The following is an 18,586-nucleotide window of genomic DNA, read 5'->3' on the forward strand; positions in this document are numbered from 1 at the left end:
TGATCATACAGGTATCAACACGAAAGGGTTCAACTGGAGAATCAGTTTTTTTCAACAACCGAGACATTGTTGCATAAACTTGGTTGAGAAATTATTTTAGATGGGAGACATTCAAGAACTGGGGTTTGACAATATCTGCCTAGTCTTAAGTAAATCTTAATCTATAGTTCACTTATAATTTTTGGCCAAAATGTTTTTGTCAGATACTTCATTTGAGGACCAAATAGTCGGTTGTCTCCTTTTTCTCCATTGTTAGTGTAGATGAACTACTCGTATAGCATAACATCTTTTGTACTTTCCTTTTCATTATCACTTTTTAGCAAGTTCCTGCAATAGTCTAAAACTGCTGGTTGGTGAACTTGAAGCAAATTCACTCTGGCTTTCCCTGACCTGAGCCCTTTGTGGGTGACTTTTCAGTCACTAAATCCTACAGGCTTATTCATTCACTCTCTCCACATCATGCTCTTCAAGTGAAAGCCTGGAAATGCTTCTATAACTGAGAATTTCAAAACTTTTAATTTGTTGATAGACATATTATGGAGTATAATCAAAATTGGGGCAGTCATTCACTAACTCATTGTAATTAGTAGTTTGTTTCCTAAGTTAAACATCTCATGCTTTTTCATTCTTCCCACACTTGCTCTATACTGTCATAGAAAACTGCATTCCATGTTGGCCTCATATCTTTTATGCTAAGACAGAACAACATCCACTACCAAAAGTACTGTCTTAAAGAATCCTATATTCATCTTCTGCCATTAAATGAATTCGAGATAAGCTTGCAATCTATCTTTCCTGCTACTATGGCTGGTTGAGCCCTGTGAAATAGTGTAACATAACTGCAGATTGCCACTATAGATTACTGGTTTCTAGGAGGCCAAATCTTTGATGCCACTCATCAATCCTTTTACCTACAGTATTATTTAGAATTATATAAGTTTGGCTGAATGTAATATATATCAAAGTTAACTGTGGCAGACACAAGATATTCTATCTCTCTTTTACTTAGTAACCCAAAAACACGGCATCCCAGGCTAGTATGGTGGTTGTTCCTCAAGGCCAACCAAGGACAAGATCTTTCTATCTTGTTCCACCTTCCCCAATGAATTGCCCTCCTTTGTCCTACAAGTGACCTGCTGTTTTTCCATATTCCAAGCAGCAGAATGAAGAAGGAAAGTGGGCTCTCTTCTCCCATTGGCCATAACTCTTTTCCCATTGGCCATAACTTATATGGCCCCATTCTTTTGCAAGGGCTGATGAGTCTTAACATTTTTTAATTGAAAATATACTGAAAAGTGCAAAAATCATAAATGTATAGCTTGCCACACTTTCATTGACAGAACACACATGTATAATCATCATGCAGGACACACACACACACACACACAAAGGAGTATGGTATTATCAGAACCATCCCTTTATACCCTTTCAAGGATGACCACTGCTGTGTTCTAACAATAGTTTCACCTGCTTTTGCACTATATATAAATGAAATCATCCAAAAATCACTTGTCTCTGAATTCTTTGGCAAGATCTTACGTGAGAATCAGCAGTATTGTTGGTTCCCAACCAAAAATTCTATTACTATGAACAGATAAACTATATATTTAGTCTCTCTCATTGACTTCCATATCTAATTGTTTTCTTTTTCCTAAAGCCTTTTATTATCAACTCCCTCACTCCATATTAGCTGATTACTTTGCTGAAAAATGGAATAAGTGAATTCATTTATCACTATAAATATACTGCATTTATACTTATTATCTCCTTTCTTCTAGCCTCAAATGAATTAGCAATAACATTACTTCAGTCATATTCTGTCAAAGCAGTTACAAGGCCTGCCCAGATTCAAGGTGTTAAAAAATTAAATGCAGTTGTTGTTTTTCTAAAAAATATTTTTATTTCAGAGAAGAAGGGAGAGGGAAAGAGAAACATTATGAGAAATATTGATTGGCTGCCTCCTGCATGCCCCACACAGGGAACCGAGCCCACAACCTGGGAGTCAGGGCCAGCCTGACAGGTGAACTGGGATAAGATAGAGAGATGGGAATTAAAAATAAAAAGATAAAAAGACAGGAAAGTGGGATTGGGACGGCTGCAAGCCATTGACAGACTGCCACAGCTTTATTAACTCTGTAATGCCTTTTATACACAAACACTTGAATAGGAAGTCGGTCAAGAGAAAAGTATTATTTGTTCCTCTTAATCTCTAAGGGAGATAGAGCAGAAGGACAAATTCTTGGTACAGTAAATCTCAGTAATAGTTACTGAGACTTCTGGTAAGCCATGAATGGTTGCTCTCATTCTGCTGACAATTGGAAATCACCATCCAAACAGGTCAGGGAACACTGTGTGGGTAGGGGACTGAATCTTACCAGTCCCTTCGGGGGTAAGGACTCTGTCAGCTTATACCCGATCTCCAACACCTGAGCATGTGCCCTGATGAATCAACCCACAACCACCTGTTTCATAGGTAGATGTTCAACCACTGAGCCATGCCAGCTGAGCTAAAATCCAGTTCTAAATGGACCACGTTGCATAGGAGCATGTGGGGTAGGAGATTTTGTTGTGGCAATCTTTGGAAAGTGCAGTCTACCACATCAAACCTGAAAGCATTTACAGAACCAATAATATACCAACTTTCAGAACTGTGAGAATAAAGTGTTTTAAGCCACTAAATTTTGTACCAGTTATCTATTCTCAGAATGCTGCATAACAAACCACTCCAAAACTCTGTGGCTTATAATCGTCAGCATTTATTATTGCTCACAAGTCTATAGGTCAGCTGGGTGGTTCTGCCCATCTGGGGTAAGCCTGGCTGATTTCAATTGGTATCCAATGTAGCTGCAGTCGGTTGGCAGGCTGGCTGGGGATAGCTCATCTAGCATAGCTTCACTGCTTATCTGGCTGTCTACCAACTACTGGCTGGTACAACAGATGACTGGGCCATGTGTCTCATTATCCAGCAGGCTAGGCGAAGCTAGGCTTGTTACCATGGTAGTTGGGTAGGGTTCCAAAAGAACAAGCAGAAGTTTTCAAAACCTTTGGAAAAAAGTCTACTCAAACTGGCAACATATTATTTCCTCTTCATTCTATTAACCAAAACAAGCCACAAGTTCAGTCCTCCAGATTTAAGAGGTAGGAAAAGAAACTCAACCACCTGGTGGGAAAAATTACATTGCAAAAGTCATGAAAACATAGAGGGTTAAAAAATTGAGGGCATAATACAATAAATCTAACCCAAATAAATAAAAACCTAATTGTTTCATTGACCTATAAAAGTTCAATCCCTTAAGATGGAAATCTATATAAATTTTTAAATTTAATTTTATTGTGAACAGTATTACAGATGTCCCCCAACTCCCCTCCTCCACCCAACCCTGCTCACCCCAACTCAGGTTCTCATTGCATTGCTGTGTTCATAGACCATGCATATATGCATATAATTCTTTTTTTTTTTAAATATATTTTATTGGTTTTGTATAGAGAGGAAGAGAGAGGGATAGTTAGAAACATCGATGAGTCATCGATCAGCTGCCTCTTGCACACCACCCCCTACTGGGGATATACCCGCAACTAAGGTACATGCCCTTGACCGGAATCGAACCCGGGACCTTTCAGTCCCCAAGCCGACGCTCTATCCATTGAGCCAAACTGGTTTCGGCTATGCATATAATTCTTTAATCTCTTCCTACCCCCTTCCCTCTGAGATCTACCAGTGTGCTACATGAATCCATGTCTCTAGACCTATTAATATACCTGTCAGTTTATTCTGTTCATTAGATTTTATGTGTAAATGAGATCATGTGATATTGATACCGGAACCGGAAAGCAGGAATTCTTCTCAGGGTCATGTTTCACGGAATGAAGCCATGGAGGAGAGGAGTTCAAACAAGGCAGGAGTTTATTGCAAGCAAACAAAGACTCCTTGTTCAGGGTGAGAATCCAAGTAGGTTGCCACCAAAACATTCTGTTCTTACCCCTGTATCTGCTAACGGCCCATTCTTTGCCCATTCTGTGCCAGTTTGATTGGTTCCTGGCTGTTTTGCAATCCTTGTCTCAAAACATCCTATTTTTCTGCTATCCTGCTATTCTCCAAAACATTTTGTGGTTTCAGCTAGCTCCAAGATTCCTCCTTCTTCGACCCTGTACCCTATCTACCTAATTCTGCTTCTCACTCCTAGGTATTACATGAAAACCCTTTTGTTTTAATTCAGCTCTCACTAGCTTAGTTCCATCCTTTCCTATTCTTCCTATCCTATCTAATAAAAGAGAAATATGTAAATTGACTATCACTCCAACACACAAGATGACTGCCCCCATGTGGACACAAGACGGCTACCACAAGATGGCCAGCAGGGGAGGGCAGTTGGGGGGCGATCAAGCCTGCAGGGAGGTGGAGGATTGTTAAGGGTGACCAGGCCAGCAGAGGAGGGAAGTTGTGGGGGACTGGTGATCAGGCTGGCAGGCAGAAGCAGTTAGGGGCAATCAGGAAGGCAGGTAGGTTAGCAGTTAGGATCTAGCCGTCCTTGATTGTGACAGGGATGTCCAACTGCCCGTTTAGGCCTGTTCCTAGGATCAGGCCTAAACGAGCAGTTGGACATCCCTCAAGGGGTCCCAGATTGGAAATGGTGCAGGTTGAACTGAGGGACACAGCCCCCATGCACGAATTTCATGCACTGGGCCTCTAGTTCTATTTATAAAAGCACAGTTGATTATTTTTCCCCACATAAAAGTTAACTTACACTATAGGGATTCAATAAAGCTCCCAATACCATAAGCTAGAGAACAAGTTAATTACAAATGCAAATTAATTCTTCTGTATCCAGTCTGAAGCAACTACATAATAGAGTAAGTGAATCAGACAACTCAAAGGTCAACAAGTGAACTTTAATGAATAATTTTGGTAAAAGTGTTTTTGCACAGATATGCAAGTCTAAAGAATATAAAAATGAACAAAAACATTCTTTCTCTCCTTAAGTGTCTAGTACAGCTATGACTCAGTTTAAATTATATATTTCAGAGTTTAAAAACCAAGAAACTGACACAGTTTTGCAGTTAAACTTGAGACACCTACATTTATTGTTCTAACACTGGACATACTGTAATTTGTTACTCTTATTGATAGGTTTGCCTTTTAAAAGTTTTCCTAGGGAAAAAAAATATAAGAAAAAAGTAACTATGTATATTAGCATCATTCTTCGAAGATTATTTAGGAATAACACAGTCTTAAGTATAGCTCAATTTTTAAAAACATTGACAAAATGCTGGAATGTTACTCTTTTTTTCAGGATCTGTTACTAAAAAATACATGAGTATTAAAAAAATAATTTGTCCTGGCACTGGTGGGATGAACTTACATCTATACTGTTCACAAAGTCAACACACACAGTGTCTCTTTAAAAAAGATCAACACTAACAACATGAAGAAGAGAAGCAAACTTGTGGAGGTGCATTCATTCCAGTGTACTATTAATCCTCGTCAGATTTCACTAGCACATTCCTAAAAACAGACACATACTCTAATTTCACAGATATTTACAATTTAACTTTCCCTAGAGATATAAAGTATACTTACCTCTTTGACAGCTCGTCTTAATTGCAAAAAGTCTCCTAACACATTTTTTCATCACGGGTAGCTATCAGTGTTTCTTAAGAGGAATATGACTAGCATTGTGAATAAGAAATTCTTAGTTGTTTGGGGCCATTCCAAATACTGCAGAACATGTAGCATTCCTGATTCATTCACTAAAAGCCAGCAAGTTTCACAATCACTGTGAAACATGCCACATTTCCAACTGCTCCTTGGATGAGAACCACTGAGTTAGACCCAAGATTAATGTAAAGTAATTTCATAATTTTCACAGAAACTAACTGCTTCAGAATCTTCAGTAACAATGACAGAAGAACATTTTATTAAAAACACATTATAATTAAATGTTACTTTAAAAAGATAAGCTAATTTCTTTAAACTTATGATGATCTGAAAGGATTAGTTACATAAAGTGCAATCTCTATTTATCCCCAAAATGCACACATATATTTACAGGAAAATAACTGCTTATGTTCTACTGGCTTATCTTACTCTACCTATCTTAGTATAAAAATATTTTTGTCTACTACAATAAGCTAAAAAAACATGTAGAGTTTCTTAATAAATTCCCTCACACTGATGGTCCTGAAAACTGCTGCTGTCTTTGCTCCAAAACTTGCTGATTTAATAGCTGTTGTTGTTTCTGTAAAAACTGCACCACTTCTGGGCTTCTTAATAATGACTTAAAAAGAAAAAAAGAAAAATCATGTTTATTAATAGCATTATTTTTATGGGATTAGATTGTAAGCATGATATGATATTATTGCTATGTCCTTACACAAGATACAATACACTTAGAAAACAAAACATACCTAAGTTAGTGTCTGCATCTTATACACTGCATTTAAACTCTCCTATCTAATAAAAGAGTACTATGCAAATTGACTGTTCAGTTCTTTATTATGGTTTGCTTCTTGGTATTCCGCAAGTTTTCCCCCCCTGGCCTTTGTTCTGTGGTGGGAAGCTTACAAATGCCCTTTAGTCCTAACATTTCTCTCCTCTTTCTATTTGTTAGTAATTATTCATACAGAATTGGAAACTGACCAGCCAGCAGCTTGGTATGTCCCATTAATATAAGGGAAGGTGAAATTATCAGAACAATTCATAATGTATTTATTAGATACTGGAAGATCTAATAATGTCTGACTTTTACTAGAACACCCAGTAAAAGTCAGACATTAGCAACAGGAAGCTACTGCAGCAACCTTTAGAGAAAATATCCCTGCATTCTTTTCCCAGACAGTAAGTCCCAATGCATAAAGGACCTCATATGTGACTTTCTTCCCAAAATGAATGTATCCTATCCAATAAAAGAGTAATATGCAAATTAACCATCACCCAGTATGCCCACAAGCCACACCCACCAGCCAATCAGGAGCAAGTATACAAATTAACCCAACCAAGAAGGCTGCAGCCAGGGAGCAAGCAGGAGTTTTGGGTTTCCCTGGCAATGGAGGAAACCAAACTTTCCACACACACCCTGGCCAGCCCAGGCCTCCAATCAATGCTACGAAGTTTCAATTATAGAAGATAAATAAATCCCAACAAAAATGGCAGCAGCCACGGAACTGGAGTGAGCAGGAGGCCTGAGTTTCCCCCGGCAATGCAGGAAGCCAAGCTTCCCACAGCTGTGGCCTGCCTTGTCTCTGCTCAAGGCTACAAAGTTTCAATTACAGAAGATAAGTAAATCCCAACAAAAATGTCTGCAGCAGTGAAGCAAGCAGAAGGCTTGGCTCCGCTCAAGGCTACAAAGTTTCAGTTATAGAAGATAAATAAATCCCAGATACCACGGCCTCTGCTTAGGTCACCAGGGCAGGAAATGGACAGCTTGCAAACCACCACAGGCCCCTCACCCAGGCCACCCCACACCCCAAGGGAACCCTGATCCGAGACACCCTTCAGAACAAACCAGCTGGCCCCCACCTGTGCACCAGGCCTCTAACCTATCTAATATGCAAATTGACTGTCACTCCAACATACAAGATGGCTGCCCCATGTGGAGACCCAGGCCTTCAGGAGAGGGCAGTTAGGGGTGACCAGGCCGGCAGATAAGGGAAGTTGGGGCAAACAGGCTTGCAGGGGAGGATTTAGGAATCAATCAGGCTGGCATGGGAGTGATTAGGGAGTGATCAGGCTGGCAGGCAGAAGCAGTTAGGGGCAATCAGGTAGGCGAGGGTTGGGAGCCAGCAGTCCTGGATTGTGAGAGGGGTGTCTAACTGTCTGTTTAGGCCTGGGCATCACCCAAGGAGTCCCAGATTGTAGAGGGTGCAGGCTGGGATGAGGGGCACACACACCCATGAATGAATTTCATGCACCAAGCCTCTAGTAAAGTAATAAAATTTGATATCATACATCAAAATACTAAAATCTAAAAACAAAACCTGATCTTATTTGTGACTTCGTACACAAAGGAAATGTTTTATATAATATAGAGGCCTGATGCATGAAATTCATGCAAGAGTAGGCTCTCATAGCCCCGGCTTTGTCTGGAAGGTCACCTGGAAGGTTGTTTGTCATCTGGGCAGCCGTTGGGTTGATTTGCATATTACTTTTATTATTATAGATGCCAGCATATATACTCTCTAAAAAACCTAAGAGTAAATAGCCAAAAGCACTGACCCAAGATTAGAGCAAAGAAAATGAAAAGAGGCCACATGTGAAAATGGCAATTAAATGACACTTTGAAAATACATTTAAGATTGGTATTAGAACTCAAATTTCTCCACAAACTTTTACTAAATTTTTCTGAAGAAATAAAAAAATTGTGTGTTTATTTGGGGGGGGGGGGGTGTGTTTAAATATAGGTTATGTGTGCATTGATAAGTACATTACCAAAATTTCTGAAAAGAATACAACTGCTTTAAAATAGCCAATACTTTTAGAACATGTTTTATTTTAAAATACAGTTGTAATCATATAACAAATATAAAAGACTATGGTTAATGTGTGTTTTTTCTATAATAAAATAGATATAAAATTGATGAAAAAGAAAACTCTGGCTCCAGTAAATTGAAAAAGATAAACTGAAAAGATGAAATAGAAATACTATCATTAAACACTAATTTAAAATAGCATATAGCACAATACATTTTCTATTTATTAGTTTTATCTAAAATTTAGTTGTATAAACTATCCAACATTTTATTAAATAAATATATAACAGTCTTCTTAATTTTTATGAAACTGTTGAGCATTTAGATTGTTTATACTACTATTTTACTATTTATGATAAATATATTTCTGAAAATATCTTTATGCTTAACATTATTCATATTTCGGGTTTATTTTTTGCGAACATCTTTACAGTAAATATGATTTCTGAGTCAAAGGGGATGCTTGAAAGTGTTCAACTGCTTTCTAGAAGCATTGAGCCAATATATGATGCCACCAACCAAACAAAATTAGAGTGCCTATTTCATGGAACCCTCAATATCACTGTGTTATTTAAATTGTTTCCATTTATGGCTATTGTTTATTATATTATCACAATATTGCATTACTATATACCTTTGTATATAATTTAATGGTAGAAATTCTGCTGTTTCCTTCTTGTTATATCTTTTACAATATAGCGAAGCCAAATTTTTTCCTCAATAACTCATATTTTATATAACAAAATGCTAACCATAGTTTTTTAATATTTGCTAAAATTATTTTTCCTGTTATTTAAGTATGCATTTTTATTTTTTTACCATTTTTTACTTTAATGCATTATTTTTTTTTTTTAATATATTTTATTGATTTTCCAAAGAGAGGAAGGGAGAGGGATAGAGAGCTAGAAACGTCGATGAGAGAAAAACATCGACCAGCTGCCTCTTGCACACTCCCCACTGGGGATGTGTCCACAACCAATGTACATGCCCTTGACCAGAATCGAACCTGGAACCTTTCAGCCCACAGACCGACGCTCTATCCACTGAGCCAAACCGGTTTCGGCAATGCATTGTTATTTTTATCACCATTTTTTACTTTAGCATTTTTTACGTAGTCAAATTTATAATCTTCTCTGAAATTCTGCCTACTTCTTTTAAACTAAAAAATTCCCATTCCAAATTTTTAAAAAAACATTTTTATTAATTTTTATAACTATTTAAAAACAAATTAGTACGAGTCTTTTTTAAGAGAGGAAGGGAAAAGGAGAGAGAAACTTCTATGTGAAAACTGAACATAGGTAGGCTGCCTCCTGCATGCCAAATACTGGGGATTGAGCCCACAACCCAGGCATGTGTTTTAACAGGAAATCAAGCTGGCAATTTTTCTGTGCACAGGACAACACCCACAAGGGCCAGAGTTTCCATTCCAGATTTTTGAGATAAAGTCCTAATTCTATTTTTTTAATTAAAAAAAAATCTTTATCAGGAATTTATTTCCATTTATAGTGTCCTTTCTTTTTGTCCTCAAGATATTATCCAGCCGAAACCGGTTTGGCTCAATGGATAGTGCGTCGGATTGGGAACTGAAAGGTCCCGAGTTCGATTCTGGTCAAGGGCATGTACCTTGGTTGCAGGCATATCCCCAGTAGGGGGTGTGCAAGAGGCAGCTGATGGATGACACTCTCTCATCGATGTTTCTAACTCTCTATCTCTCTCCCTTCCTCTCTGTACAAAATCAATAAAATATATTAAAAAATATATATTATCCAATTATTCCAGTATTTGAGTAATCTCTCCTAAGTTCTGATATCTTCTATCAAATTTATAATAGAGGTCCTTATTAAATATTAGTATATTATATTTCAACATCATTAGAGCATTATTCCACAAACTCCAGAATTCAGTATAAGAAGTTTATTTTAAAATCCCAACTTGCTCAGATATCCTGAAGATATAGGATTAAAAGTATTCCTGCTCAGCCATGCACTAAGATGTCATGGGTTCCATTCCCAGTCAGGGCACATGCCTGGATTTCAGGCTCCATTCCCAGTAGAGGGTGTGCAGGAGTCGGCCAATCGATATTTTGATGTTTCTCTCTCCCTCCCAGTTCCCTTCCTTTGTCTGTCTCTCTCTAAAACAAACAAACAAACAAACAAAAACAACAATATAAAAACTTAAAAAATTCCTGCTCATATACTCTTGTGAGAAAATTATGAGCATTCATGTAGAGGCACAATTCTGATTTGTCTAACAATTTTTAAAATCTAAACTTTCCATTTATAACAAACAACTTTTGTTAACAGGCTTGTAAATACTTAAAAAACAGATACTTACCAGTCTTTTTTGATTTAACACTTGCTCTAAAAGTGTAGGTCTTGCAGGACGATCCCCCAAAGCTCCTGTTCTTTGTTTAACAATTGAGAGAATGCTATCTGTAGTTTCCTGGAATAAATTATAAAAGTGCAAATAGGATTAACATTTAAGAAAGTAATTCATTATTACAGCCATTTCTATGATGACGTAAATAGGTCTTCCTTTTTGTCCAGTCCCTGGACAAGAAATAGGCAACATGTTGACAATTAAGTTGATGTAATACTCCTCACTCCATCTCTCTCTCTCTAGGACAGGGGTCGGCAAACTCATTAGTCAACAGAGCCAAATATCAACAGTATAACAATTGAAATTTCTTTTGAGAGCCAAATTTTTTAAACTTAAACTTCTTCTAACGCCATTTCTTCAAAATAGACTTCGCCCAGGCCATGGTATTTTGTGGAAGAGCCACATTCAAGGGGCCAAAGAGTTGCATGTGGCTCTCGAACTGCAGTTTGCCAACCACGGCTCTAGGATTTCAAACCTGGAGTCTTCAGTATCTTTAAGGGTCTTAAAATTAATAGTGGGGCAGAAGTAGTGGTGGGGAGGGGTACAAAGAGTTACTTGTGAGCTACTGTCAATCTTATAAAAAATGCCTAGTAAAAATTGAACATTCTCTCCATAAAAGCTATCCAGGCCAAAACAAAGTCTGCCTGCCTTTGGATTGAATATATGAACTCAAAGGCAATTTACATATTAAGATGTTCTAACTGGCACTTTTTTGTCCAAATAACAAAAAAAGGGGGGAAGAGGGGAGAGGCAGTAAAATTGCTTAAGGCAACAACTGACAAGACAAAGCTTTCAAAATTTACAAGTTTTAAGGAGAAAAATGACAAACTTGTTTTGAAAAAGACTGGAAAACACTAGCATAAACAAAATAAGTGAGTCTTAAAAGGACATTATGACATCATTACCCAAACAAAATCAGTAGCACTTCCTACCAAATATGTACCCCCATAGTTATCTGATTGAATCTTAAATTTTCCTGGCATAACAAAATACGGTGTATTGTTCTAGTTGACTCCAACATTCTCAATACATGATATAGTATGGACCACATCCAAAAATTCTGACTAAAAAAATATAAAACTGTATTTGTCTTATTTTATAGTCATGCCTACTGTGAGTTGACCCATCTCTTTATTCTTCATTTAGGTTATTATCAAAACTGTTTTTTTCTCTTGGGCTTCACTCTATTGCTTCTGAATTGTCTATTAGAATATCCCTTTATTTTTTTCATTATAAGAAAAGCAAGGCTTATAGAAGGATGTTCCTTCAGAAGGAAACAGCACTAAAAGCACCTCAAATCAAGATGAGTGGGTTACCACCCCAATAAACACATTTTGGATTTTTTTTTTAAATGTCCAATACCTAAACAATTTAGGCTTCAAGTATAAAATAAAGTAAAATAAAATAAAATAAATAAAATAATAAAATAAAATAAAATAAAATAATAAAATAAAAGTAACAACTAAAAAAGAGTATTCTAATACCCAGGGAAAGCTAAAGTAATTTCTCCCTTCCTCTTTCCTTAAAGGGTTAACTTTATTTATGGGGCTAATTTTTAAAATTAAACTTATTGGGAAAAGATTAATCATCTAACATAATAAAACCTTAATATGCAAATCGACCTAACAGCGTTATAACCAGTTGCTATGATGTTCACTGATCACCAGGGGGCATATGCTGAACACAGGAGCTGCTCCCTGGTGGTCAGTACACTCCCATGGGGGGAGAGCCACTCGGCCAGAAGTCAGGCCGATGGCTGGCTAGAGCAGTGGCAGTGGAGGTGGCCTCTCCTGCCTCCGCCGCAGGGCTAAGGACCCCTTGAGGGATGTCCAACTGCCAGCTTAGGCCGCTCCCTGCCAGCAGGCGGACATCCCCTGAGGGATCCCCCTCCGCTCCGGTGCGCAGGGCCTCTAGTATTATATAAATTTCACTTGTACAACTTTATAATACGACATTTGTATACTTGATTGTATGCTCGCCACTTAAAGTCTAGTCTCCTTCTGTCACCATATATTTAACCCCCTTTTTTCTCCTCCACCTCCCCCAAATCCTTTTTATCTCTCATAATCACCACTCTGTGGGACTATTTCATTTTTATGTATGCGAGAATAGAATGCTGAAATTAACTTGATGGCAGAGTATCTTGCATTCTGGATAACCCCTGACAAAGTACTATGTAAATTCAGAATGCTAATATCACAAAATCATAGAAAGTTATAGTGGAAATAACCTTGCATTGTCTAGTCCAAACTTTTATAAATATTGGAATTCCCTTTTCAAAGATTTTGAATGCTTTTTGTCCTAAGAAGTTTAACCAACTTTTGAGGCAACCCATTTGGTTTTGAAAAGCTCTAACATTTAGATGGTTTTTACTTAGGTTCAACTTTTACATATATAAAAATGTGCTCCTTATTTAACCTTGATTTGTGTAAGAAACACTGATTTAAATACATTAATTTCTAATCTTGCTGCTCAAACTATAGCAGAAGACCCACATCATCATCTATGAGTCCCTACTATAATGATCTCCCTAAAGAGTCTATACAGCTATCACCTTTTGACTTTAACCCCACCCCAATAAAGTAGGAACCCCAGTAACTCCCTAAACTGAAACTTTCATTTAAAGACTCCAAATCCAAAACCTAGAACCAGGCATTCAATATCATATAAAAATTGGCTTCAAACCCTATCTCCACATTTATCTTTCATAAATTTTTTCACACAAAAAAATGGGCAAAGAACCTAAACAGACACTTTTCTAAAGTGAACACACTAGTACGGATGGCCAAGAAAATGAAAAAATGCTCAAAGTCACTAATTATTAGAGAGATGCAAATTAAAATGGCAATGAGACATCACCTCCACACCTGCTGAATGGCCAGCGTCAAAAATCAACTAAATTGCCGAAACCGGTTTGGCTCAGTGGTAGAGCATCGGTCTGCGCACTGAAAGGTCCCGGGTTCGATTCCGGTCAAGGGCATGTACATTGGTTGCAGGCACATCCCTGGTGGGGGGTGTGCAGGAGGCAGCTGGTCGATGTTTCTCTCTCATCGACGTTTCTAGCTCTCTATCTCTCTCCCTTCCTCCCTGTAAAGAATCAATATATTTTTTTTAAAAAAATCACCTAAATTATTTTTGAAAAGGAACGTTATTAAAGTTGTATTTTTTTTTTTGGGGGGGGGGAGGAGGAGGTGAGAGACTGTAATTCAGTATCAATTTACCTTTTATACATTTTCCTCAAGCTATAGATGGAAATGCTGGCCCATTTTAAAAAAGACAATAGGGATCAAAAAACTACGGTACATCTACACAATGGAATAATATGCTGCCATAAAAAAGAAGGAATTCTTATCATTTGCAGCAACCTGGATGGAATTGGAGAACATCATGCTGAGTGAAATAAGCCAGTCAATTAAAGAAATACACCACATGATCTCATTCATTTATGGATAATAAAGAACATTATAAACTGATGAACAAAAAGATAGATACAGAGATAGTAAAGCAACAGACAGACTGTCAAATTACAGCGGGGAGGGTAGGGAGATCTGGGGAAGATGAGATCAACCGAAGGACTTGTATGCATGCATATAAGCAAAACCAATGGACGAAAAACTCTGGGAAGGGAAGGCATGTATGGGAGGGGGGCAATGGTAAGATATGTACACATAATATACCTTAATAAAAAGAAAGAAAAAAGACAATAGTTCCAGGTAAATAACATCTTTCTTGAAAAATGCAAGTAAGTACATTATCTTCTCTCTCTGAAGTGAACTATGAAGTGAATGGGTACATTTGGAATATACAAAAAGATAAACAACCACCTTTACTGACTTTCACTCTGTAATAAGTGTGATGTTTATTTCCATAATTGCTTGTAATCTGAGATGTGGTAAAATATTGCATTTTACAAGGATATGGATGGGGCAGGGTTTTTTTTGTTTTTTGTGGGGTTTTTTGGATTTTTAGTCATTTATTCCTTCACGCCAATAGCATTTATGGAGAGACTTCTAAATGCCATCACGGGGTAAGACTGAGCAATTATAATAATGACAAAGGGATGGGCCTAAGCACAGGAAACAGAAAACGTGTGAAAGACGTGTGAGTAAGTAAGGACAGTATACTGTGAGGTGCTTCATACAGGAGTCCAAAATACGTCATAACTTATGACCTAAGTAATTTAAGAACAAAACAAAGCAAAAATATATATTTTGTTAGGCAGAACAGAGTGAAAGAAATGCTAAAGAGAAATCATATTGTAGTGGACCACAGTTCTTATTAGGCTTTTTTGAAATACTGAAAATCTCTCATGTTGCCCTTTGCTGCCTCTTGTGCCTTTCCCCAGGACGGAGACTGTTGCAGTGGGAGAGAATCCTCACGCCAGAGGCAGCATAAGGCCGCTTACTGACACTAAGCTTCTGCATCCTAGGTTACCAGTGGCCTCTGCCTAGCAAGCTCTGTGCAATCTGGATTTACCTGGATGTGCTCTTCTCCACAGCCTCCATCATGCACCTCTGTGCCATCTCGCTGGACCGCTACGTCGCCATCCAGAACGGATGGGGCAGGTTTTAAACCTAAGATCCACAGGCATCCTGAACTCCATGAATGTGTATGAAAAATTAAATACCTACATATGTGCATTTTTCTGGGAAAAGGGTTCATTGGGTGTCATCAAATTCTAAAAGAAGTCCTTTTACCATAAACAGATTAAAACTCAATGGAATGAAAGGGAATGAGAAGTCAGAAGACCCTAATTAGTGTAAATTAAGTACATGTTTGTGACTTCAGATATTAGAAATATTTAGAACATTACATTTGTAAACAATTACAAAATCTGAAATTTGAGCAATGAGGCAGTTGTTCAAGTCCAGCCAAGAACTAACTAATTTAAACACTTTTAAAATACATTCTAGGACAGCTCTCAGTTTTAAAAATTATTTTCTGAATCGCTTTTAACAAAATTCAAGTTTTCTCTGCACTGAAGAAGTATTAAAAGAAGGAAAACACACAGGATGAAGTATCTGCTTATCTTCAATAACCTCAAAGAATACCACTAATAATCTATAATAATAAAAGCATAATATGCTAATTAGATCCTATGTCTGTCCTTCCAGAGGAAGCCAGGGCTGCCAGGGAAGCCGGGAAGCCAGGAAAGGAAGGCCTACTCTTGTGTGAATTTCGGGCATCGGGCCTCTAGTGACACCAGTAATAGCTAAGGCTTATTGACTTTTACTATCTGCTGGACACCATATGAACACTCAATATGGAATACCTCACTTATTCACAGTAACATTTTGAACTAGGCACTATTTTAACAGCTTTTTTACAGATGAAGAAACTTAAGCTTAAAAGAGTTCAAGGGCACATGGCCAGGAAATGATAGAATGGAGATTTGCAGTCAGCAGTCCAATACCAGCCTACTGACTTTACCTGGCAACTCAGTTCAATTCAAACAATCTAAAAATTTCTGAGGCATATACCCAATTTATTATTCAATTATTTTTCTCCAGAGGTACTAAAAAAAAAAAGTAGTAGTGAGAACAGGGAACTAAGCATGGGTTTACTGAGAATAGGGTATTAAGTATAGGGATACAAGAAGCAGAGTGCTAAGAACTGTGATACTGACAATAGACAGGGTAGTGAAAATAGTAAGAGATTACCTTCTCCAAAGTACCAATTTTATCTGGGTTCCTGTCTCTTTGCCTGCTCCTTTAGTTATGAACCGGATCAATCATTTACTATCTGTCCTTCCAGTTCATATCCCAGACCTTAGAAATTACATCTTTTCTTAAGTGCAACATCATTTTCATTAAAATTTATTCATCTATTACAAGGATGCACACGTTTGTATGAACTTTAAGGCAAGCACTCACTCGCTCTCAAGCCTCAAGTCCAACCAGGCAACACGGTCCATATAAGGGCCAGTGGGCAGGGCAGGAAATGAGGTTTGCACAAGAATGGGTTTGCTTCCCTCCCCTCCTCTCCTCACTAGACCCTAGTTAAAGTCTAATACCTCCAGTTTGACGTTCCCCGCACTGCCAGCCGGGGCGGCTCCACCGCAATTCAGGGCCTGGTCACTTTTCTTCTTTTTGTACTTATCCTTGTACATCTTGTTGCGGTGTTTCTTGCACATCCACGGCTTGCGTTGCTTGGCCACCTGGCTCGTGGTTTCGCTGCAGCCCTCGTAAGTGCAGGTCTTGCACTGGCTGCCCCCGCCGCTCGCCCGCCTCTGGGCCCCCCTGCTGCCGCCCTCGCCCCCCGAGTGGGTCTCTTCGTCCTCCAGGTCCTCCACGCTAGCCGCGCTCTCGCCTCCCGCCGGAGGGTCCGAAGTGTCCAGCAGGTCGGCCTCGTCCTCCCCCGCGTCCTCCTCTCCATCCCCCACCACTTCACAAGGAACAGGCTGGCCCGCCCCGCCACCGCCCGCCAGGGCAGGAGCCCGCCGCAGGACGCCCCCGGCCGCAGCTTCCTCCTGCCTGCCGCCGGGACGCATCACCAGGAAGGTGAGGCGCGAGGCGCTTGCCTGGCCGTGGGCTGGAGTCAGGGCCCCGGGGCGGAGCGCACCGCAGGCGGCAGCCGGCCCCGCGCCCTCGGCCACACCTTGCACCTCCGTGGTGCTGAGACACGGCGGGAGTCCACCACCCAGTTTCTCAGGCCCTCGAGTGCCAGCGTCACCTCACAAACCAGACTCCAGACCCGCGGCAGGAAAAGGGGCGGGGCCGCGGCGGGCCGAACTGCGCCTGCGCGACCGCGCAGACCAATGGTTACGGTGTTTTCGGGGAGCTAACGGCAACGGCGCCTCTTAGGGGCGGGGCTGAGCGCTGCGGGCAGAACTGACTGCGCAGATGCCTTCCCGCGGCCTGTGGAAGCTCCCTGCTCCTTGGGTGGCCTGTGCAGAATTCTAGGGGCAGTAGGCAAGATAGCGCTTTAAAAAACAGACAACAACAACAAAAAACCCCTGAAACCTACACTGTTGCAAAGAACTTTTGTTTTAAGTACATTCAGATTGATCCTGAGCGACCTCATGACTTGTGGCATTAGGATGCTGATTGTAAAAGATATGCGCAAGCTGCCGGAAATGGAGGTGTGAAGCTGGCATGTAGTAGTGTCATTAAGTGGCTCATTAAGTGGCACCATCAGATAGCAGTGGGTGAAGGCAGAGACGACATATCTGAAAATGGTAAAGAGGGAGTGGGCCAGACCTGCGGCCAAGTTGTTCTTGAGAGCTAAATGGTTTACTAAACAAAAACAAAAAAACAAACAAAAAAAAAACTTACTTATTGATTAAGGCAGCGTTTTTCAACCGCTGTTCCGCGGCACACTGTTGCCTGGTGTGCCGTAGGTGCAGACAAGACAAGAATTTTATAATTTTTCACTATTTTGTTTACTTAATATTTCATAATAAAGTAATTATAAAATACTTTCTTTGTGTTTATTTGATTCCTATTCAAGAGAATTACTTTATATATAGTCAATATAGGCACAGAGTTAAATTTTTTAACATTTTCTAATGGTAGTGTGCCTCGTGATTTTTTTCATGAAACAAGTGTGCCTTTGCCCAAAAAAGGTTGAAAAACACTGGATTAAGGTATACATATGTGTCTTCATCTCCTCATTACTCCCTTAAATACCCCCCCCCCCCCGACTCATGCCCTTACCCCCCTGTTGTCTGTGTCCATTGGTTAAGCTTATATGCATACTCGTTAATCTTCACCAGAGGATGTTTTTTCCCATTGCTATTTTA

General features: G+C 39.2%; 1 protein-coding gene across 3 annotated transcripts in view; it reads right to left on the reverse strand.

The window, feature by feature from the left end:
* LOC118728723 (regulatory factor X associated protein) overlaps positions 1–17,568 on the reverse strand; it is a 27,493-nt gene extending 9,925 nt beyond the window's left edge. The window contains exons 1-3 of one of the 3 annotated variants that reach the window (XM_036455557.2): positions 16,859–17,560; positions 10,801–10,908; positions 4,870–6,275 (exon numbers count right to left, since the gene is read on the reverse strand). In XM_036455557.2, the coding sequence (XP_036311450.1) occupies positions 6,165–6,275; positions 10,801–10,908; positions 16,859–17,335 (696 nt within the window). In that variant the 5' untranslated portion in view covers positions 17,336–17,560 and the 3' untranslated portion in view covers positions 4,870–6,164. Of the gene's footprint in view, positions 1–4,869; positions 6,276–10,800; positions 10,909–16,858 lie in introns of those variants that run through there. The other 2 variants (XM_036455558.2, XM_045588600.1) reach the window with 2 other exon arrangements.
* Positions 17,569–18,586: the final 1,018 nt, after the last annotated feature.

The sequence above is a fragment of the Pipistrellus kuhlii genome, unplaced genomic scaffold (genome assembly GCF_014108245.1).
Source record: "Pipistrellus kuhlii isolate mPipKuh1 unplaced genomic scaffold, mPipKuh1.p scaffold_m20_p_3, whole genome shotgun sequence".
NCBI classification, from domain to species: Eukaryota; Metazoa; Chordata; class Mammalia; order Chiroptera; family Vespertilionidae; genus Pipistrellus; species Pipistrellus kuhlii.